The 24,465-nt window shown below is 44.9% G+C and overlaps 1 protein-coding gene across 2 annotated transcripts in view; it reads right to left on the reverse strand.

Moving 5' to 3' along the window:
- Nucleotides 1-1,485: 1,485 nt before the first annotated feature.
- Nucleotides 1,486-24,465, reverse strand: part of LOC143958234 (pleckstrin homology domain-containing family O member 2-like) — a 105,808-nt gene continuing 82,828 nt past the window's right edge. For both annotated transcript variants that reach the window (XM_077467749.1, XM_077467751.1), the window contains exons 3-6: nt 21,639-21,755; nt 15,829-15,933; nt 11,586-11,687; nt 1,486-3,662 (exon numbers count right to left, since the gene is read on the reverse strand). In XM_077467749.1, the coding sequence (XP_077323875.1) occupies nt 2,424-3,662; nt 11,586-11,687; nt 15,829-15,933; nt 21,639-21,755 (1,563 nt within the window). In that variant the 3' untranslated portion in view covers nt 1,486-2,423. The remainder of the gene's footprint in view (nt 3,663-11,585; nt 11,688-15,828; nt 15,934-21,638; nt 21,756-24,465) is intronic.

A 24,465-nucleotide genomic window follows, 5' to 3' on the forward strand; every position in this document is an offset into this window, starting at 1 on the left:
ACCCGTTGAGGCATTGAGTTTACTAGATCTCTACAGGTATGCAGTGGTATCTGCCTCCAATGGCTTGCCTTCTTCCCATACTGTATCCTTGTGCCATCTCTTTCCCAGGTAAGCAACACACACCCAGCCAGCCACATAATGTAAAAGAAAATGTTATTCATCAAACCGGGCCACCTTCTTCTATTGCGCCGTGGTCCAGTTCTGATGTTCACGTGCCCATTGTAGATTCTTTTTTCTGTGATCAGCATGGGCACCCTGACCAGTCTGCAGCTATGCAGCCCCATACACAACAAACTGTGTTACTCTGTGTGTTCTGACACCTTTCTAATGGAAACAGCATTAATGTTTTCAGCAATTTAAACTCCAGTAGCTATTCTATTGGATCGGACTACACAGGCCAGCCTATGCTCCCCACGTGCATCAATGAGTCTTGGCCACCCATTATCCTGTCACCAGTTGCCCAGTTTTCCTTCCTTGGACCACTTTTGGCCAGGCCACTGCAGACCTGGAACATTCCACAAAAGCTGCAGTTCTGGAGTTGCTCTGACCTAGTCATCTAGCCATTACAATTTGGCCCTTGTCAAAATCGTTTAAATCCTTATATTTGCCAATTTTTTTCTGCTTTTGAACACATCAACTTCAGGTACAACACGTTGACGTGCTGCCTAATATATCCCACCCACTTTCAGGTGCCATTGTAACAAGATACTGTAATCTGTTTATATTGTCATAAACAGTATCTACAACCAAACTTTTTGTTTTATTTGGATAGAGTGTAGAAGGTGTAGAACCCCTGCCATTTTTTCCCCGCTTGGAAGACTTACCCTCTCTTTGTCCTGGTGGCCATTGTCCTCATCAGGACAAAGAGTGATCAGAAATCTAAAACATTACAATTGTCACCTGAATAGGAAGTGAGTAGAAATCTTCCCATGCATAATCCTGTTCTGGTGAAGCCTGACTAGGCCGAGATTTTCATTAATCTACTTTCTGTTTTTGGAATGGTAATGAGAAGAAATTTGTGACCCCATACAAATAAATGAAGGGTGCCACTTCAGGCTTGAATAGGTCCTTATATGCTGACAACCACTGAGATTGTAGGCAGGGAAAGCACCCATCTCAGCTCCATAGAAGTCAACGAGGAAGGAAAAGAAATGGCAGGAGCCACACATCAAGCTAAATCCTCATGTGATGAGTGGAGGCAGCCTCAGCATAGACTCTGTCCATGCCACAGCTGACATGTTTTGTCCCACCCACAGGGCTTAGTAATGGGAAAGGAAGCCCCCATGAATTGGGTGGGACGAAACATGTTGGATTTTTGGCCAGGATGAACCTACTTCAACTAAGTTTTTTTTTTTGACGTGCTGCTCCTGGGACTTCTTTTCATTCCTCAATGAGAGGAAATTTGCCCAATGGGACACAGAGTGTAAAAAAAAAGCCTGGCAGTTCCTCTCTATCCAAATAAAAATTAAAAATGGGTATAAGTAATTTTATGTTTTGTGATTACCAATGGCTTTATTGTTTTTTTTTTTTTTTTTACATAAACATGGAATCTTTATACACGAAAATGCTTCTGAAATAAGGCTCAAATATAGTAACCCACAGGAACAAATCAGATTTCAGATTTTGCTGACCTATCCCAAGTAGACTAAGCCCCTGTACACACGGTCGGAGATTCTGCCAACCAAATCCATCGGATTTTGTCCGTCGGATTTAGTCCGACAGATTGTGTCCGAAACTGTTGCATACACACGGTCGGACTAAGTTGTCGAAAAATCCGATCTTTCAGAACGTGATTACGTAATTTCGTTACGATGGGACTACATTCAGGCTAGTAGCCAATAGCTTTGATGTAGGAATTTGATCTGAGCACGCGTGGCACTTGGTCCGATCAAAATTCGCTACACATGATCGGAGTATGTCCGATCGAACCAGTTGGTCAGGAAATATTTCCAACATGTTGGAAAATTGGGTCAGACGGATATTCGGACGGAATCAGTCTGATGCATATCACACACAGTCGGATTATCCGACGACACGGTCCGATAGGACACATTCCGACGGATTCTCCGACCGTGTGTACAAGGGCTAAAATGGTTTCGTTATGGTGACTATACTTTGCACATCATCCTAGCTCTTTGAGCTATTTTCTCCAGCAGACCTGAGGGTGTTTTTCTATTAACAGTATATACATTTATTTATTTCAAGTTTCTTGGCTTTTGTGGTCTAGTCCCTCAGAGCCTTCAGAAGATTTCATAATATACAGTAAAAAACATAATAGATTTCTTTACTGCAAAAATATTGGATTTACATGAACTTTAGCTAGTTTGGTCCTCAAGCTGTGCCAGCAGGATTTTAAAGAGTAAAGTGCTAAAGCAGTTTGCATTTCATTCTATCTTCACGTTCTTCCACTTTCTATACATTTACTAAAATGGAACACTTCTCCTTTGCAGTGCCATCAGTTCTTTCTGCTTTTCTTTCTGCTTATCAGTCCCTATATCTGATGCGTTTGAGATATTTCTAGGCTCCTGGTCCTTTATCTCTTGAAGAACTTCAGAGGCTTCTTGAAGTTGGGTCATCAGATCATTTAGAATTGTTTCTGGATTACATTCCACCCCATTTCCTTCTGCAGTCTTTCCAAGTTGTCCCTTCAAGATCTGGTTTAGCAGAGTCTTTGTTCTCTCCTTTCCACAGGCTAGCTTCATCTCCACTTGATCGAAATGGTCTTTAGTTAGATGTAGCATGGTGCTGTCCTTATCTGATGTTGGAGATAAGAGGTCTCCCAAGGAAGACGCTTTCATTTTACCTTTAATGTGATGTGTTTGCGTTGTCACGTGGCCAGTTTTCTTTTTGTGTTTTACATATCTGAACTTCTTCTCATCAGTTGGTTGTGTAGTATTGTGTTCTTGGATGTCACTTGTTGGTGAATGTTTCTTCGCCATCTCATTTTTGTCTTCATCCTTATTGCTGTTACATATACCATCTGCAGATGTCCCCTGAAGAGCTCCTTCATCTGTGTCATCATCATTCAGATATTGAGACGACCTCTTACGCTCTTCTTGAAGGCTATTTGAGAGACTTCTTAACTCCTCTGCTTGTAAGTCTTCTAATGACTCTGCTTGAAGTGGAATTGATGGTTGTTCCAGGTCATCAGACCCAAAGTCAACTAAGTTCTCTTTGCTTCCTCTCTCATCTGACACCGTGTCCTCTTTCTCCTCCAAGTCTGATGATGAACCAACCCACTTAATCGTCATTTTCTCAGAAAGAATTTTCGGAGGTGGTTTGGGAGGAGAACTCATCACTTCATTTAGATTTTCTTTGCTCTCACTTTGAAGAACCTTGACTGCTAAATTTTCTTCCATGCTTGTCTGTTCATTTTCAGACTTTAGCTTCTCACGGGCATAAACATCTTCTTTAAGTTTTTTCGAAGGAGGAGCTGGTGCTGGAGGTGCTCGATCTTTGCTGTCTGTTGTGTCTGGAATGGTAGTCTCCAAAGTTGGGGGAGGATTTGGTTTTGTGGGTGGCATAGGGATCTTTACAGGTTCTTTTTGAGGTTCTGGTTGTGCTTCCTTAGGCTTGGGCATTGGTGGAACTATTGTTAATATTCCAGTGTCCAGCGATTCCAGACCCAACCTTAGGGAGTCATCGTTAGCTGCCTCTGCCACCTGAGTAAGATAGTTAAAAAAATCTGTTAGAAGTTATAAAGACAAAATGTCAACAACTGTATACATGTCTGAAATTACACATACATCCTCAGGTTACTTCACTAGAAAGTGATAATGAACACTACCAACTAATGGGGGTATTGGTTAATACGCCATGTTACTTAGTAAGGTTGAATAAAGACACCAGTCCATCCAGTTCAACCTGAGTGTCTACAATTGTCCCTATCCCTGTACATTGTACACTCACATTGGTCCCTACCCTCAAGGAGCCCTCAATCCAAGGTCCTCATTCACATACTAGGGCCAATTTTTGGACAGAAGCCAATTAACCTACCTGCATGTCTTTGGAGTGTGGGACGAAACCGGAGTACCCGGAGGAAACCCACGCAGGCACAGGGAGAACATGAAAACTCCAGGCAGGTAGTGTCGTAGTTGGCATTCCAACCAGCGACCCTTATTACTGCTAGGTGAGAGTGCTAACCACTACACCACTGTGCCGTCCTCCATGTTGCATGTTGGGAAATCAAATTCTTCACTCATTGGTGCAGTAGAGTAAGAGCACTTGCTACTTCCAGAAATAGAGGGGAAATCTCCCAAATGGATGCACAAGTTCCGGTGACCCTGCTGACAAACAGGGATTCCCCCACTTTGGAGGGATTTCCTCTCACTTCCTGTTTTGGCTGTGGGACAGGAAGTGAAGGTTAATTTCCCCAAGGGAGAAATGACAAAAACAACTGGTTTCATTGTCAAAGTTTAGCCTGCAGTTTCCTGCCTGTGGATTTATTATCCTCTTTGCTGCAGTAGCTCTGCTAGACCTCTGATTCTATTCACATGTGTTGTTTGGCTTCTGTGTTCACCTATGGGCATAGCCTGCTACTCTGTGGGTTTATATTCCTTTCCCTTCTATAACTGCCTAGCCCGCCTTCCAGTTTGGTTCCATATATAAGACATGCTCGGTGCAGCTCGCATTGCCTGAGAAACTTCCTAGTTTCTCTAAGTTCCTGGTTTGCTTTTCTTTACTTGTATTTTGTGTCAGGCTTGTCTGCCGCCTGCCCTGACCTTGGCACATTTCTCAGATCCTCTTCTGTCTCCTGCCATCTGTACTCTGCACAGGTGAGTGGTCTCCGTATTCTCAGCTGGGCGTACCAGGGGGCCACAACCTGGTTCCAGCTCCAGGTCCATCCCCACCAACAGGGACCCGGTTAAAAAAGTAGGCTGGTGCTTAGACTCCACACCCTGGGGAACCCTGAGCTGGTGTTCTATAGGGGCTCATAAGTCACACTTACCTCATCTATCATTCCGTTCGGCGTCCCCTGCGTCTCTTCCTCCTCTGAATCACGGCAGTTTTCACTGTGTGTCTCCTCCCTCCTCCTCATAGGCGACCAATAGGATTGCTTCTCCCTTCGCCCAATTGGGTGAAGGGTCTCAGAACCCGCTTCCTGATTGGCGAGGAGACTCAGGAAGACAATAGCGATATATATTCATTCGCTATTGTCACAACTGGGTGGGCTTGGGGCACGGCGCTCTGCGCCCCGAGCCCACCCTTTTTTGAAGCCAATTAGAGCCTCTGGCTCTAATCATGTGCTTCAAAAAGAAAAAACCCCTATTGAAATCCATGCGTCTGGTGCCCCACATGTAGATTAGGGGGCCGGATGCACGGATAGGGGAGCGACGTCCATGCGCCCTGCATTATGGCCAATGCTAATATGAACACAGAATTAAACCAAAAATTAAAATGAGCTATCTCTGTGCCAACCAATTAGATAGGGGAAAAGGGATATTGCTGCATGCACTGAAAGGGGTTATTCAGACCAAAAAAGGAAAAACAAATGAGGTGTTGAGGTGAGAAAATTAGGCTATATTAATACAAAGCAAAGGAATGCATATAATTTATATGCCATGGCTGCAGTGTTGAAGGAACTAGAGATCACAGTCTGTCTATATAAAAACTCCTTCTAGTGCGAGAATATTCAAATACATTAATATAAATATAAATAAAGTATCTGATTCAATTAAATCGCGAAAAACAATCCAAAAAAGTTCATAAAAAACTCAACATAAATGTCCATGTAAACACTGTAGACCAAACAAAATTTACATCCTTTTTTTCCCACAAATAGAGCTTTCTTTTGGTGGTATTTGATCACCTCTGCGGTTTTTATTTTTTGCGCTATAAACAAAAATAGAGCGACAATTTAAAAAAAAATGCAATATTTTTAAATTTTTGCTATAATAAATATCCCCAAAAAAAACAAAAAAAAACATTTTTTTTCCTCAGTTTAGACCGATACGTATTCTTCTACATATTTTTGGTAAAAAAAAAAAAAAACGCAATTAGGTTTGCGCAAAAGTTATAGCATTTACAAAATAGGGGATAGTTTTATAGCATTTTTATTATTATATTTTTTTTTACTAGTAATGGCGCCGATCAGCGATTTTTATTGTGACTGCGACATTATGGCGGACACATCGGACATTTTGTACACATTTTTGGGACCATTGTCATTTATACAGCAATCAGTGCTATTTAAATGCAAATGTTAAAGCGGAGGTCCACCTTAAAGTGGACCTTCCGCTCATCGGAACCCTCCCCCCCTCCGGTGCCACAATCGGCACCTTTCAGGGGGGAGGGGGGTGCAGTTACCTGGATAATCCAGGTAACTGCACCCACTTCCGGGACAGCTCTCTGCGGAAATGGGCGTAACTTACTCCCCTTTCCGCAAGTGCCCGCCCCTTCCCGCAAGTGCCCCGCTGCCTGCTGGGAAACACACAGCTCCCAGAGGCAGCGGGGAGCGTCCTTATTGCGCAGCGCAATTCGCGCATGCGCAGTAGGGAACCGGGAAATGAAGCCGAAAGGCTCCATTTCCTGATTCCCATACCCAAGATGGCGGCGGCAGGACCCGACAGACGACCTAGCGATCGGCTTCGGGTGCCGACATCGCGGGCGCGCTGGACAGGTAAGTGTCACTATTTTAAAAGTCAGCAGCTGCAGTATTTGTAGCTGCTGGCTTTTAAAAAAAAAAAAAAAAACGCGGAGTCCCGGTGGACTCCCGCTTTAAGTGTAAATGACACTGGCAGTGAAGGAGTTAACCACTAGGGGGCGAGGAGGGGTTATGTATGACGTTATGTGTTTTTTTTTATTGTAGGGGGGTGTGGCCTGGCATGTGACATCACTGATCGTCTTTCCCTATAACAGAGAACAGACGATCGGTGACAGCCACAGTAGGAAGTACAGGGAGAGGTTTGTTTACACAGACCTCTCCTCATTCTTCAGCTCTGTGACCCGATCGTGGGACACCAGCGGCGATCGGGTCCGCTGGTCCTGCGGCCATGGTCACGGAGCTCAGGACCGGGTCGGGAGCGTGCCGCCGGCGCGCTCCTGACCCACGGTTGGGCACTTAAAGAGCAACGTACCTGTACGTGCTTGCGCCCAGCCTTGCCATTCTGCCAACGTATATGTGCAGGAGGCGGTCCTTAAGTGGGTAACCTTACAGCAGTAAGGTAAGGGGACACCCATCCACTTTATTAGCGGAGCAGGAGAAAGAAAAAATCACCCATCACCAGTAGTGCACTACCTAGCAGCACCAGCACTTTATTTGTAAACATTTTGGTCACTTGAAGTTTGTACATCTTTTGCGTTGTTTGCACGGACATTTATTGGCACCTGCACTTTATATGCGTTATTTTGGATCACTACAATTTTGCACTTTATATTTCTTGCAGTGTTTACATGGACATTTATGTTGAGTTTTTTATGAACTTTTTTGGATTGTTTTTCTCGATTTAATTGAATCAGATACTTTATTTATATTTGATATTAATGTATTTTAATATTCTCGCACTAGAAGGAGTTTTTATATAGACAGACTGTGATCTCTATTTCCTAAAACACTGCAGCCACGGCATATAATTTATATGTATTCCTTTGCTTTGTATTAATATAGCCTAATTTTCTCACCTCCACACCCCTCCCCCCCAACCCTACCACCCCCCCTCCCCCCCCCACACTTTTTCATATAGCGCAGCACTACTCTATTGAACACAGAATTATCTGTTTATAATAGTTCTTTATGTAAAAATAAATGTATCAACTTTTTTTTTATGAAATGCAGATTGAATGATGAACTCCAGGCAAAGGACCAAAGCCATACAATTTGCTGGCAAGGGTACAAAGAAGCAAAGAGCGGCGAGAGGTGCGGGCTGAGCTCTCTGCCTCTTCTGTACTCTTGCTGGCAAATCAAAAAGCTGACCTGACCGCGTCCTACCAACCGATGACGTCATGGGTTGCTAAGGACTTGCCAGCTAGAGTACAGAGGGGATGGGGGTGGAGCTCTCTGCCTGCTCCCTACACAGGAGCTAACAGAGGATCGCTCAGATCAGACTGTTGCCGCGGAACCCCTGAGGACCCCTCATGGCACCCGTTTGAGAAGCATCGGGTTAAGCAATACACATTTAGGGTCCAAACCCACTTGCTTAAAAAAAAACGTTGCTTCTAGAGGAGTTTAGCGTTTTTCCTGTAGAAGCAGCTAATGTTATCCCATGGGGCCATGCACATTAGGACATTTAGAGGCATATTGTAAAAAACCCTTCTGGTTTGCATTTTTAAGAAGAGTTTTCTGGCAAAAAAAAAAAAAAAAGGTTAAACAATCCCAAATGTTTCTATGGCGGCATGACGAATGACGGCTACAGCGCGGATCTGCTTTGCTGGGAGGCCGCCAATAGACGTCCTCCCCTTTGCACGCTCCCCGCATGCCCTGCCAATGAGACCGTCAATGAGACTCGGGTGATCACAGACCGGGTCGATCCCCGCCCCTTACCATGTGATCAGCTGTCAGCCAATGACAGGTGATCATGTGATGTAAACAGAAGATCGGTAACAGCGTGTGGAGAAAAAAAGCCGCTCGCCAGCTTCTGTTGAAGGGACATCGGTCCCTCATATGTGCCCACCGGTACTGCCTGTCAGTGCCACCTGCCAGCCCCACAAATCAGTGCCCACAGTGCCAAAAATCAGTGCCCACCAATACATAAGTGCCAACAATCAGTGCCACCTATCAATGGCTACAAGTGCCACCTATCAGTACCCACCAGTGGTGCCAATCAGTGCCTCAGTGCCACCTAGCAGTGCTGCTTATCAGTGTCACCTACCAGTGCCCATCACTGTCACCCATCAGTGTCAATCTCTGCCACCCATCAGTGCCAGCTATCAGTACCACCTATCAGTGCCATCTATTAGTGCCCTTCAGTGCCACCTATCAATGCCCTTCCATACCTCCCCTCAGTGTCCACCAATGCCACCTATCAGTGCCCACCAGTGCCACCTCATCATTGCCCATCTGTGCTGCCTTATCAGTGCCCTTCAGTGCAGCCTATAAGTACCCATCAGTGTAACCTCATCAGCGTACATCAATGAAGGAGAAAAATTACCTGTTTGCAAAATTTATTAACAAAATAAAAAACGATTTTGTATTTTTTTTTTCGGTCTTTTTACATTTTTTTAACAAAAGGTGATAAAATACCACCAAAAGAAAGCTCTATTTGTGGGAAAAAAATTATAAAAATGTCATTTGGGGTGCAGTGTTACATGACCACGCAATTGTCCTTCCTTCCACCTGGCTGCATCCACCCTGTCCTCCCCTAAGACCCGGATTGGCCATAGGGCAAACCGGGCACTTGCCCGGTGGGCCGCGGCCGCCGGGGCCGCCAGGCTGCAAGTTTTTGCGGGGCTTGAGCTGGTGCCTCTGCTCGGCTGCCCGGCTGCTTAGCCATTGGCGCTGGGGGGAGGAGCTAGATGAGACTCCTTCGGCTTCTGCGTGGCCGCCTGTACAGGTCAGCCGTCGGTACAGGGAGGAGGAGCCAGAGCAGACACCTTGGAGCCGGTGAAAATGTGAGTTCAGCCCCCCCCCGTAAACTGCATAGGAGGAGGGCTGGGGGCAGCTGCATATAGAAGAATACTTCTCTCCATCTTCCTCCTGCAGTAGCGGAACGCCTGCGAGAGGGAGAGGAGAAGCATTCAGAGACTGCAGGAGGAGGATGGAGAGAATTATTCTTCTTTATGCAGCCGCCCCCACCGCTCCTCCTATCCTGCTTCTCTCTGCTGCTCCCCCCTGGGCACTCCACGGCACCCATACTCTCTGCCATCGCGTGCTCTCTGCCACCCCCCATGCTCTCCACCACCCCCCATACTCTCCACCTCCCCCCATGTTCTCCACGGCACGCATACTCTCTGCCATCCCCCCATATTTTCCACCTCCCCCATGCTCTCTGCCACCCCCCCATGCTCTCTGTCACCCCCCCATGCTCTCTACCACCCCCCATGCTCTCCACCTCCTCCCCATGCTCTCCACCTCCCCCCCATACTCTCCACCTCCCCCCCATGCTTTCTGCCACCCCCCATGCTCTCCACCTCCCCCCCTCCCCCATGCACTCTGCCACCCCCCATGCTCTCCACCTCCCCCATGCTCTCTGGCCACCCTCCCTGTGCTCTCTCCCCACCCCCCGTGCGCTCCGCCACCCCCATGCTCTCCGCCATCCCCCCATGCTCTCCGCCACCCCCCCATGCTCTCCACCTCCCCCCATGCTCTCCGCCACCTCCCCCCATGCTCTCCGCCACCCCCCCATGCTCTCTGCCACCTCCCCCATGCTCTCCGACACCTCCCCCATGCTCTCCGCCACCCTCCCTGTGCTCTCCACCACCCTCCCTGTGCTCTCTGCACACCCCCCGTGCGCTCCGCTGCCCCCCCATGCTCTCCACCTCCCCCCATGCTCTCCGCCACCTCCCCCCATGCTCTCCGCCACCCCCTCATGCTCTCCGCCACCTCCCCCATGCTCTCCACCACCTCCCCCATGCTCTCTGCCACCCTCCCTGCGCTCTCTGCACACCCCCCGTGCGCTCCGCCGCCCCCCCATGCGCTCCGCCACCCCCCGTGCTCTCCGCCACCCCCCGTGCTCTCTGCCACCCCCCGTGCTCTCTGCCACCCCCCCATGCTCTCCGCCGCCCTTCCTGTGCTCTCCACCTCCCCACATGCTCTCCACTGCCCCCCTGTGCTCTCCACCTCCCCCTATGCTCTACGCTGCCCCCCTGTGTTCTCAAGGTTCTTCCTTGTGCTCTCCAACCCCCCATGCTCTTTCCTGGTCCCACCTCACCCCCTCCACCTCTCAGGGGATCTGTCAGGGGTGGACAGTGGGGAAGGGGCCGGTTAACATGTCATGGGCTGCTCAATGCAAAATGCCCGGGCCTATTTTTTGTCCCAGTCTGGGCCTGCCTCCCCTCCATTTGGCTGCAACCACCAATAATTTTTTAAGACACTGTGTATTTATATGTGTGTGTATATATAATTGCATTTTATAGTTGCCCCCCCCTACTTTTGTCTCTGTCCCCCCATGTGCCCCCGCTAAATATGAAATCTGGAGACGCCACTGTCTCTCACTGCCCCCCTGCATCACTGCATTTCTGCATCTAAAAGAAGACTGTGCAGGGGCAGGCAGCAGAGAGATGACATCATCTCTCACTGCCCACCCTCACTCTGGGACAACAGGGACACTGTCACTGGCCACTGGCAAGTGACAATCCCCATCTGGCGACAGGCAACTGTGGCAAGTGACAAGCTGCATCTGATAACAGGCGACGTTGGCAAGTGACACGCTCAGGGCTCCCACTGATTCTGCATTATGGTGAGTTGAACTATTTCATTTTATATGACAATGTAATAATAGAAATAATGCGCTTCAATCATCCTGACACCATATTAACCATGGTGCCGTGATGATTGAAGTGCCAACACCAGCCATTGCCCCTACAAATTGCCCGCCAAAAATGTTGGCAGTGCCCCTCCCGAGATTAGACTCTGGATCCGCCCCTGCACCAAAGATGTGGCTACATGGATTCAGACACCTTTCAGTCTACATTTGATCTCTATCACATACCTCTTTGAGGTGGATCCTGGTTGGAGGTCTTCTTTTTGCTGCTCCAACTTTAACTCTGTCCCGGGTCACATGTTCCAAAGAGATTGAAGTGTCTACCGTCACCTACCCAACAAACAAAAAATACAGGTCCTCATTAGGTCATGTTAATGTTGTCCACCATCTTGACCAGCTAAACCACCACTTCACTCATTCTATACTGCTGTAAGTATTGTCAATTACTCCACAAACTCTACAGACCTGGACCATTTATATCCTATTAGACATGTGCATTCGTTTTCGTCCGAATTTCAGCTATTTTCGTTTTAGTTTTGACAAACGATAACGAAAGCACAGAATCCGAAAAACGAAAGATCCGACATAAATAAATGCTTTATTTTCGTTTTGGTTGTTACAACAGTTCGATATAGAAAAGGAGATTCAACGTGACTCTGACAATAACAATCTGTGTCTATAGAACCTGTGGTCGAATGTGCCTAACCTTACCTCTATTAGTCCAAGATTATATAGAGAAAATATTCGACAGAGAAAAAAGATTCTGCAAGTTACTGTCCTAAAAAGTGTATGGGCACCTGGGTCCTGCCACAGGGGACATGTATCAATGCAAATTTTTTTTTTTAAAACGGCAGTTTTTTCGGGAGCAGTGATTTTAATAATGATTAAAGTGAAACAATAAAAGTGTAATATTCCTTTAAATTTCATGGGGGGGGGGGAGGGTGTCTATAGTATGCCTGTGAAGGGGCGCATGTTTCTGGTCCTTAGAACTGTCCCTGCACAAAGTGTCATTTATGCAGGAAAAAAAGTCCTTTAAAATCACTCGCAGCTATTATGACTTGTTGGCTCCGTAATACAGAGAACACTCACTGAAAGTCATTGATAAAAAATAAAAATAAAAAAAAAAGCGTGAGAGTCCCCCAAATTCAATTACCAGGCCCTTCAGGTCTGGTATGGATATTAAAGGGAACCCCGCGTCAAATTTAAAAAAAAATTGACGTGGGGGTCCCCCTAAAAATCCATACCAGACCCTTTATCCGAGCACACAACCTGGCAGGCCGCAGGAAAAGAGGGGGGGACGACAGAGCGGCCCCCCTCCCTCCTGAACCGTACCAGGCCACATGCCCTCAACATTGGGAGGATGCTTTGGGGGTCTGTGACCCCTCAAAGAACCTTGTCCCCATGTTGATGAGGACAAGGGCCTCATCCCCACAACCGTGGCCGGTGGTTGTGGGGGTCTGCGGGCAGGGGGGCTTATCAGAATCTGGAAGCCCCCTTTAACAAGGGGACCCCCAGATCCGAAAAAACTCCCGAAAAAAACTGCAGTTTTTAAAACTTTTTTTTGCATTGATACATGTCCCCTGGGGTAGGACCCAGGTCCCCAAACACTTTTTAGGACAGTAACTTGCATATTAGCCTTTAAAATTAGTACTTTCGATTTTGAATGTTGGAGTCCCATAGACTTTAATAGGGTTCTAAAGTTCACACGAAGTATGCTATATACTAGCTCCGTCGAATCTTCTTTATACATTCGACAGACACCATAAGCCTTCAAAGACAGATTCGACCGTAATTCATGTGGATTTTCGTTCGGACGAATGCAATTTTTGAACGAAAAACAAAATAAATAAAAATGAATTTCGGGAGTAACTAAATAAATTTATTTTTCGGACGAAAACGAAATTCCGAAACGAAAAATATTTTACTCTGCACATGTCTATATCCTATACAAATCTTCAATATTTGTCAACTTCAGCAGTCTACAAACATTATTCCTGCCACTGTCAGCAACAGTGGGGCATAGTTACTGACACCAACAATGAGGCACTACTCCTCCCCCTGACACCAATGATGGGGCACTATTCCTCCCACTGATACCAATGATGGGGCACTATTCCTCCCCCTGACACCAATGATGGGGCACTATTCCTCCCAATGATACCAATGATGGGGCACTATTCCTTCCAATGATACCAATGATGGGGCACCATTCCTCCCACTGATACCAATGATGGGGCACTATTCTTCCCACTGATACCAATGATGGGGCACTATTCCCCCCCCCCCTGATACCAATGATGGGACACTATCCCTCCCCCTGATACCAATGATGGGGCACTATTCCTTTCCCTGATAGCAATGATGGGGCACTATTCCTTTCCCTGATACCAATGATGGGGCACTATTCCTCCCCCTGATACCAATGATGGGCATCATTCCTCCCCCTGATACCAATGATGGGGCATCATTCCTCCTGCTGATACTAATGATGAGGAACTATTCCTCCCATTGATACCAATGATGGGGTACTATTCCTCTCACTGATACCAATGATAGGGCACTATTCCTCCCACTGACACCAATGATGGGGCACTATGCCTCCCACTGACACCAATGATGGGGCACTATTCCTCCCACTGATACCAATGATGGGACACTATTCCTCCCACTGATACCAATGATATGGCACTATTCCTCCCACTGATACCAATGATGGGACACTATTCCTCCCACTGATACCAATGATGTGGCACTATTCCTCCCACTGATACCAATGATGGGGCACTATTCCTCCCCCTGATACCAATGATGGGCATCATTCCTCCCCCTGATACCAATGATGGGGCATCATTGCTCCTGCTGATACTAATGATGAGGAACTATTCCTCCCATTGATACCAATGATGGGGCACTATTCCTCTCACTGACACCAATGATAGGGCACTATTCCTCCCACTGACACCAATGATGGGGCACTATGCCTCCCACTGACACCAATGATGGGACACTATTCCTCCCACTGATACCAATGATGGGACACTATTCCTCCCACTGATACCAATGATGTGGCACTATTCCTCCCACTGATACCAATGATGGGACACTATTCCTCCCACTGATACCTATGATGGGGCACTATTCCTCCCACTGATACCAATGATGGGACACTATTCCTCCCACTGATACCAATGATGGGACACTATTCCTCCCACTGATACCTATGATGGGGCACTATTCCTCCCACTGATATTCCTCCCAATGATGGGGAATTGTTCCTCTAAGAGCCCTTTCACATTGAAAGCACGGGGGCGTCTGTAAAGCGCGGCTAAAACTAGAAGAGTTTTATCGTCATTTTAGAGGTGCATTTTTAATGTTCCATTTTTCATTTCTATTTTTAATTTTTATAATTGTATTTATTTTAGTATTATTAATTATTTGTATTTTATTTTATATATATATATATATATATATCTTGTTTTCTTTAGCACTGGCATGTGTTCCTGAAAACAGCACCCCCCCCCCCCATTCTGTTTTTGACACCCCCTTAACAGGCAGAATTAGGACACCCCAGGCACAATATTTAAAGGAATTAGAAATTTTTTATTTCTACTTTAACTTTTATAATTTTGTTTTTTATTTTATTGTTTTCAATAATTTTTATTTTATTATTTTTAATTATTATTTATTTATAGCTACGTAAACAGTCAACGCTATTTAAATCCTGTATAATAATCATACATTTATTTTTTTTTTTTTTTATTTGAACTATTTACATTTTTCATGTTTAAAAAAAATCAATGCATCTGACCCTGATTGGAATTTTTTATTTTTCTATTTTTATTATTATTCTATTTTTTGACACCTCCTTGCTTATTAGCCCAGAAAACGGGTGTTTTTAATTGAACTGATTTGGCTCCCATTGACTTTAATGGGGATTAGGTTTAGCATACAACAAACTTCCTTAATGCCCTGTACACACGGTCGGACATTCCAACGACAAAATCCGTCAGATTTTTTCCAACGGATTTTGGCCCAATCTCATCTTGCATACACACGGTCGCACAAAGTTGTCGGAAAATGCGATCGTTCAGAATGAGGTGACGTACAACATGTACGACGGGACTATAAAGAGGGCCAGTAGCCAATAGCTTTTGTCTTGTAATTTATTCTGAGTGCGCATGGCACTTTGTGCGTCGGAATTATCTACACGCGATCGGAATTTAAACGATTGAATTTTGTTGTCGGAAAATTTATATCCTGCTCTCAAATTTTGTGTGTTGGAAATTTCCGACGGAAAAAGTCAGATGGAGTCCACACAATGTTGGAATTTCCGACAACACAATCCGATCGCACATTTTCCGTCGGAAAGTCCGACCGTGTGTACAGGGCATAACAGTGCTTGAACTGAACCCAGGGCAGTAGGGCTCATCCCCCGTTCTTCACCCAACAGACCAGTGTGAACTGCCCGTACCTCATCTAGGACCTTGTTTTTCCCCCGGTTTATGCCCTCGTTCAAGGCTTGGATCCATGCGTCTCGTTCCTCTGCATTTCTGGCCAGAAATTTGACCTCTTGCACCTAGGACATATTAACATTAAAGTGATTGTAAACTCAGATTTTTTTTTATTAATTTTTTTAATAACAAACATGTTATACTTACCTGCTCTATGTAATGGTTCTGCACAGAGCAGCCCCGATCCTTCTCTTCTCGGGGTCCCTCGCCGGTGCTCCTGGCTCCTCCCCCTTGTGGAGTGCCCACCATAGCAAGTTGCTCTCTCCTGAGCTGGCACACAGAGCCCAGTTCAGCCTCCCCCCCATCTCTTGCGCCCTCCCCACAACCAATGGCTCCCGCTGCTGTCTTTGAGCCAATGAGGAAGGAGAGAGCCAAGAGAGACGCCGCTCTTGTGCACATCTCTGGATCGTGGTCGGACTCAGATCAGTATGGGGGGGGGGGAGTTGTACGCAACAGATTTTTATTTTAATGCATTAAGGTAAAAAAAAAAATTCAGCCTTTAGAACCACTTTAGTGAGTGTTCATTTATCAGAAATGTGCAATAACTGAATGCAGATGGGAGGAAGAAGTTGATTACAAGCATCATTATACTGAATTCTTGCAACACACGTCCCAAAAAAAAGTCGCTGCTTGTGATTGCTCCACATCAGACTTTCCCCGTCCGCTGCTGGCAATGGGCCTTGCTGGTAGACTTTATACTGTATGACATTATCAGTCACACTTTACTTAATCCACTTCCTTCATTAGGATTACTGGAACTGTATGCAAGCAGATACAAAGATCCTAATGGAAATACTTCCTGTTAATGTCACTTGTATATCATTAAAAAAATACAATTAATTAATTTTACGGTGCCTTGAAAAAGTATTCATACCCCTTGAAATTTTCCAAATTGTGTCATGTCACAACCAAAAACGTAAATGTATTTTATTGGGATTTTATGTGAGAGACCAACACAAAGTGGCGCATAATTGTGAAGTGAAAGGAAAATGATAAATGGTTTTCAACATTTTTTTACAAATTAATATGTGGAAAGTGTGGGGGGTACATTTGTATGGCGCCCCCCGGAGTCAATACTTTGTAAAACCGCCTTTCTCAGTAATTACAGCTGCAAGTCTTTTTGAGGATGTCTCTACCAGCTTTAAACATCTAGAGAGGGACATTTTTGCCCATTCTTCTTTGCAACATAGCTCAAGCTCTGTCAGTTTGGATGGAGAGCGTCTGTGAACAGCAGTTTTCAAGTCTTGCCACAGATTCTCAATTGGATTTAGGTCTGGACTTTGACTGGGCCATTCTAACACATAAATATGCTTTGATCTAAACCATTCCATTGTAGCTCTGGTTGTATGTTTCGGATCGTTGTCCTGCTGGAAGGTGAACCTCCACCCCGGTCTCAAGTCTTTTGCAGACTCTAACAGGTTTTCTTCTAAGATTGTCCTGTATTTGTCTCCATCCATCTTCCCATCAACTCTGACCAGCTTCCCTGTCCCTGCTGAAGAAAAGCATCCCCACCACATGATGCTGCCACCACCATGTTTCACGGTGGGGGTGGTGTGTTCAGGGTGATGTGCAGTGTTTTCTGCCACACATAGTGTTTTGCTTTTAGGCCAAAAAGGTAAATTTTGGTCTCATCTGACCAGAGCACCTTCTTCCACATGTTTGCTTTGTCCTCCACATGGCTTCTCACAAACTGCAAACAGGACTTCTTATGGCTTTCTTTCACCAATGTCTTTCTTCTTGTCACTCTTCCATAAAGGTCAGATTTGTGGAGAGCACGACTTATAGTTGTCCTGTGGACAGATTCTCCCCCCTGAGCTGTGGATCTCTGCAGCTCCTCCAGAGTTACCATGGGCCTCTTGGCTGCTTCTCTGATGAATGCTCTCCTTGCCCGGCCGGTCAGTTTAGGTGGACGGCCATGTCTTGGTAGGTTTGCAGTTGTCCCATACTCTTTCCATTTTTGGATGATGGATTGAACAGAGCTCCGTGAGATGTTCAATGCTTGTGATGTTTTATTTAGAACCTAACTCTACTTAAAACTTCTCCATAACTTTATCCCTGACCTGTCTGGTGTGTTCCTTGGCCTTCATGATGCTGTTTGTTCACTAAGGTTCTCTAAAAAGCCCATGAGGGCTTCACAGAACAGCTTTATTTATACTGAGACTAAATTACACACAGACAGACTCTATTTACTAATTAGGTGACTTCTGAAGACTATTGGTTCCACTAGATTCTAGTGAGGGATATCAGAGTAAAGGGGGCTGAATAAAAATGCACGCCACACGTTTCACATATTTATTGATAAAAAATGTTAAAAACCATTTTTCTGCCACTTCACAATTATGTGCCATTTTGTGTTGGTCTATCACATCCCAATATAATACATTTACATTTTTGGATTTAACATGACAAAATGAGGAAAACACCAAGGGGTATGAATTATTTTTCAAGGCACTGTATATCCAGAGGATTAATATAAGTAAAGGGTCTTTCACATCCCCCTTGAAAAAGCCACTGTGATGTAACACATAGGGGAGGGGCTTGCTGATGTCACAAGTGAATCCCCTTGGTGTAGCTCAGAGGCGTAGATAGACCATACCAGTCCTCACTGACCCTAAGGTGAGGGCACATCTGGTGAAGGGAGCCTCACACTGCATGGTAGAAGTTATTTGCACAAGGTGGTGGAACACAAAGATTATTTTCCATTATTTTCATTATTATTAATATATACACTTCATTGGACTACAGTGGGGAAAATAATTATTTGACCCCCCTACCAGTGTTCATTTTGGCAGAAAATTTCTATTTAGTTTCAGACTTTGTCTTAGGACTAAAATGGCATTTTAGTTTTAGTACCATTTTAGTCTTCTGCCATTGTTTTAGTTTTAGTCGTATTTAGTCGACTAAATCTCCAGGACGTTTTAGTCGACTAAAATCTCCAGTACGTTTTAGTCGCCTAAAACTCATTTCAGTCATCTAAAATCCAATAGGTGTAATTAAATTGTAATGCATTATTTAAGCATTTCTCTACAATTTCCAAACTCATTATATACTGCTGGAGTGAAAAATCGAATATGTTATTATTTATGCTATTGAGGTATGAACATGCACTACAGACCAGTGTTCATTTTGACGTCAAATTTCAATTTAATTTTAGTCTTATTCTTTTGACTAAAATTGCATTTTAGTTTTTAGTCGTATTTTAGTCATCTCAATTGTTTTAGTTTTAGTCAACTAAAATGATATTAAGTTAGTTGACTAAAATGTTTTAGTCTGTTGTAGTCAACAAAATTAACACTGCCCCCTACAGATTTTGTAAGTTTTCCTACTTACAAAGAAATTAAGAAATTAAGAGATGTATTTTAAATTATAGACAGAATATCAACCAAAAATCCAGAAAAAACACACAATACAAATGTTTTCTTCCTCCAAGCAGGGTGAGTCGCGTTAATGCCAAAGCGTTCAATTTTGGTCTCATCTGACCACAGCACTTTCTCCCAGTCCTTCTCTGAATCATTTAGATGTTCATTGGCAAACTTCAGACGGGCCTGTACCTGTGTCTTCATGAGATGGGGGAATCATCGTGTTTGGAGGAAGAAAAATTCTGACTATTACCCGAGGAACTCCATCCCTACAGTCAAGCACAGAGGTGGAAATATTATGCTTTGGGGCTATTTTTCTGCTAAAGGTACAGGCCAACTTTGCTGCATTGAGGGGCCTCAAGATCTTCTCCAAATCCTTAAAGTGGAAGTAAACTCCCCTATCGTTTTCATCCACGGAAGCTGACATCTTTGCCTCTGTTTAATCTTCAGTTGCCACGGTGCTGCACATGTGATCCGTTATGACACCAGCCATTGGGTGGTTTGACAGTTTGGTTGAGAGCACAGCCAATGTGCAGTTAGCATTCCCGGCATGCCATTTTTTGAAACTGTTTAAATCGATGGGTTTACTTCCACTTTAAGGTTTCTTGGCTGAGAACCTTCTTCCCTCAGCCAGAATACTGAAGGTGGGTTGTGGATGGGTCTTCCAGCATGAGTATGACCCAAAACATACCGTAAAGGCAACAAAGGAGTGGCCCAAGAAGATGCACATTAAGGTCATGGAGTGGCCTACGCCTAGCCATTCTCTACACAAGGCTTTCTCAACTTTTTAACCCTAGAGGAACCCCAAAAGTTATTTTCAGATCTCGAGGAACCCTTACTAAAACAAATATATCAGCGATCAATAGGAACAATGCCCCTGATACTGGTGGCCAATAGGAAGAATGTCCCCCTTAAAGTGGTACTCAGATTGCCACCCTTAAAGACGGCTAAAAAGATACTTGGTGTCATGCTGCTGGCTTTGCTAAGTGATGCTGAACCTTGAACTCTGTAGGCATCATCAAAAAGGTGGTTTATCAGCCACAGCTCAAGGAACCCCTAGCAACCTCTGGAGGAACCCCAAGGTTTCACGGAACCCTGGTTGAGAATGGCTGCTCTAGACCTTAATTCTATAGATTTATTGAGGGAGATGAAACTTTGAGTTGCCAAGAGGCAGCCAAAAAACCTTAAGGATTTAGAGAAGATCTGTAAAGAAGAGTGGACCAAATCCCTCCTGAGATGTGTGCAGACCTGGTCACCAACTACAAGAAACGTCTTTCTTCTGTGATTGTCAACAAGGGTTTCTCCACCAAGTACTAAGTCATGTTTTGCTTGGGGATCAAATACTTAATTTTACTCACTGAAGTGCAACTCAATTTATTACTTTTGTATTGTGTTTTTTTTTCTGGATTTTTGGTTGATATTCTGTCTCTATCATTCAACAGACACCTATGATAAAGATTATAGACCCTTCATTTCTATGTACCGTATATACTCGAGTATAGGTCGATCCGAATATAAGCCGAGGCCCCTAATTTACCACAAACAAAATGGGAAAACTTATTGACTCGTGTATAAGCCGAGGGTGAGACATGCCTGTCCATCCCTGTGTGTCCATCCATCCCTGTGTGTCCGTCCATCCCTGTGTGTCCGTCCATCCCTGTGTGTCCATCCTACCTGTGTCCTGTGCCTTTGTCCTTCTGCAGCCTGTGTCGATCTGCATGTAAAAACATGCCAGGATCGCCGCACCTCTTCTTGTCTGTGACAGACGGCGGCCATTCCACTGTTCAAAAGCTGCGCCTCCGTCTGTGATAGGCGGAACACTCAATTTCCCAGCAGTCAGTGTTCCGCCTATCACGGACATCCTCTCATCCTCCTCCGTAGTACGAGGATGAGCGGATGTCCGTGATAGGCGGACCACTGACTGCTGGGAAATTGAGTGTTCCGCCTATCACAGACAGGGAGGCGTGGCTTTTGAATTGTGGAATGGCCGCCGTCTGTCTGCTCGACACGCTGATCGGGTAGACAGACGGCGGTGACTCCAGTATAAGCCGAGGGGGGCACTTTCAGCCTCAAAAAAGGGGCTGAAAATCTCAGCTTATACTCGAGTATATACGGTAAGTGGGGAAACATACACAATCTGCTGGGGATCAAATAATTATTTTCCTGCTGTCCTTATGAAAGCACTACAATGGTGTAAACAATTCACTCGGAGATACATTTAATTTTTTTGCTTATGCATTTGTACTGCATTTAAAAAATGTTGACTATATGAACAGTAAAATTTATATTGTATAGATTTCACAAAGAATATAAACTAGGTGTAAAGAAACATAATGAAATGTGAGGAAGCGGCCCTTAAGTGTAATTTAGTTTATTTTTGTCGTAAAGTTCACTTTCTGAATATTTATTACCTTCGTTCCCGCGGACGGAATCAATGAGAAATGCCTTTTGCGTTTTAGGAGGCCTTTTTGGTCCTGACATCGCTCAAAGCTGGCAAGCTCAAATGTCTCCAAACACTTCTGATCACCCTATGGAGACAGAAAGATTCAAGAGACGTTAACCACTTTAAGTCCATGCTTTTTTTCTGACATTTTGTTGTTTAAAAGTAAAAATTAGTACTTTTTGCTAGAAAATTACTTAGAACCTCCAAACATTGCATCATTTTTTTTCTCGCAAAGACACTAGAGAATAAAATGGTGGTCATTGGCAATATTTGAAGTCACACTGTATTTGCACAGATGTCTTTCAAACACAATTTCTTTTGGAAACAATACACTTTAACCACTTGCTTACTGGGCACTTAAACCCCCCTCCTATCCAGACCAATTTTCAGCTTTCGGCGCTGTCGCACTTTGAATGACAATTGCGCGGTCATGCTACACTGTACCCAAATAAATTTTTTAGCATTTATTTCCCCCAAATAGAGCTTTCTTTTGGTGGTATTTGATCACCTGTGCGATATTATTATTATTATTTTTTTTTAATGTAAAAAGACCGCATGAAATTTATTATTTTTTTTTAATTTTGTTTTAAAATTTTAAAACGGGTAATTTTTGTCCGTCATTGATGTACGCTGATGAGTGATGGGCACTGATGGGTGGCAGTGATGGGCACTAATCAGTTACACTGATAGGAAGCACTTCTAGGTGGCACTCATTGGCACCACTGGTGGGCATTAAAAGGTGGCACTGGTGGGCACTGTTAGACGGCATAAATGAGGCATAATTGCCTTTTCCTTTTTCGGGACCGATGTCCTTTTAAGATGAGCCGGCGAACAGCTTTTTTTTTCTCCTCCGCTGTCAGCGTAAGGAGAAAAAAAAAACGATCACTGAGCTTTTGTTTTGATCATGTGATCAGCTGTCATTGGCTGACAGCTGATCACATGGTAAGGGGCCGGGACCAGCCCCTTACTCGGATCAGTGATCACCTGAGTCTCATTGACTCGTGATCACAGTGCGCTCCGCGCGTGACCTGTAGGGCACGCGCAGGAAGCGTGCACAGGGCAGGTGGTTAATGAATTTTAAAAAAAAAACAGTGAAGTTAGCCCAATTGTTTTGTATAATGTGAAAGATGATGTTACGCCGAGTAAATAGATACCTAACATGTCACCGCTTAAAAATTTGCGAGCGCTCATGAAATGGCAGCAAACTACAATAATTAAAAATCTCCATAGACAACGCTTTAATAATTTTTACAGGTTACCGGTTTAGAGTTGCAGAGGAGGTCTTGCACTATAATTATTGTTCTCGCTCTTATTATCGCAGCAATACATATGCGGGTGCGAATTACGTATGCGTTTGCTTCTGCACACGAGTTGGGCGGGATGGGGGCGCTTTAATTTTAATTTTTTTTCTTATTTATTTTACTTTTTATTTTTACACTATGCCCCGATCTCTGATTTACCTTTAAAAGCAGATACAAAAAAATTTAGTTTTTCCTTAGAGAAAAAAAAGCAATCCTTTCTGTCTGCCTAAGAACAGGAAGTGACATTAGACGTCACTCTGGTCCTCCAAGGGCATAGAGCTGAGTATGGGGCTATCTTGCCCTGACTCGGCTTCCTGCCTAGCCATTTTTCACACCGGATCTGTTCCGAGCTTACCGACGGCTCTGGTTAAGCTTGGAAACCATCGGTGTGGGGGTGCACCTCTCCCGCCGCCTATAAGTGATCCCGTGGTGAATCTGCCGCTGGGATCACTGTTATCTTAAAGCTAACCGCCAGAAGAAAAAATATATATACTGGGGGGTTATGGCATCTAGCTGCAGCCACAACCCCGGTATTTTCCTGTAAAGTACTGATGTATATTTACAGTTAGCTGTTTGCTGACCCATCCCCCCATCCCATCTCCTCTTAGCTGTGACGCCCTCATCAGAAAGCAAACTCACCTGCCCAGCGGATCAAGCGCTGCCCTGCTTATGTCTCGCGCCTCTCCCAGGTTCAGGCAGCCCGTCTCTGCTGACGGTTGCCAGCTCAGGCCATCCTCCGCTCCTGCAGCCTCCTGGGATATGTGAAGGGGATATCTCAGGAGGCTGCGGGGGTAAGGCAGGTCATTCTTGCCAATGGCGGCAGGAGGTGGGGCCAGAGCAAAAAAATGAAAACATTTTAGAATGATACAAAAAAAAATATCCGGAGTCAGTTTCAGTTTGAGGGCCACATGTAATTTTACAAATATTTGCACGCCGAAAAAATATGTTTTACAAAAAGTTCCTTCTTACATCCAGGAGTGCCCATCAGAGTCCCCCTTCATCAAAGAGTGCCCATCAGAGCCCCCCCTTCATCAAAGAGTGCCCATCAGAGCCCCCCCTTCATCAAAGAGTGCTGTTAGGACCTGGGCTTGAACCTGGGACCTCTGGTGTGTCTGGCAGTGACTCTGCTTGCTGAGCCACCTGGAATGCTGGACAGCTCCTTGGACAGCTCCTTGAACAATTCCTTTAGTGATCATGTCTTGAATCTTGTTTGCCTTGAACCTTGAACCCTTTGCTCCTCCCATGAACTTCCTATATAAGCCATGTCTCTGCACTTCCCCCTTGCCAGAATATTGTGCCTTTACCAGCCAATATCTTGCTTCTATCTCTCCTGCTGCCGACCGTATCCTTGCTACCTTTCGTTACCGACATTTGGCTTGCTTCTGGACTACGCTTCTGCTGAATCCCAACCTGCAACTATTGGTTACCGACTTTTGGCTTGTTTCTCAACTACGCTTCTGCTTGATCTCTACCTGCTATATCTGCTACCAGACC

The sequence above is a fragment of the Lithobates pipiens genome, unplaced genomic scaffold (assembly GCF_037356315.1).
Source record: "Lithobates pipiens isolate NorthernLeopardFrog02 unplaced genomic scaffold, aLitPip1_a1.2 Scaffold_6, whole genome shotgun sequence".
Classification (NCBI taxonomy): domain Eukaryota; kingdom Metazoa; phylum Chordata; class Amphibia; order Anura; family Ranidae; genus Lithobates; species Lithobates pipiens.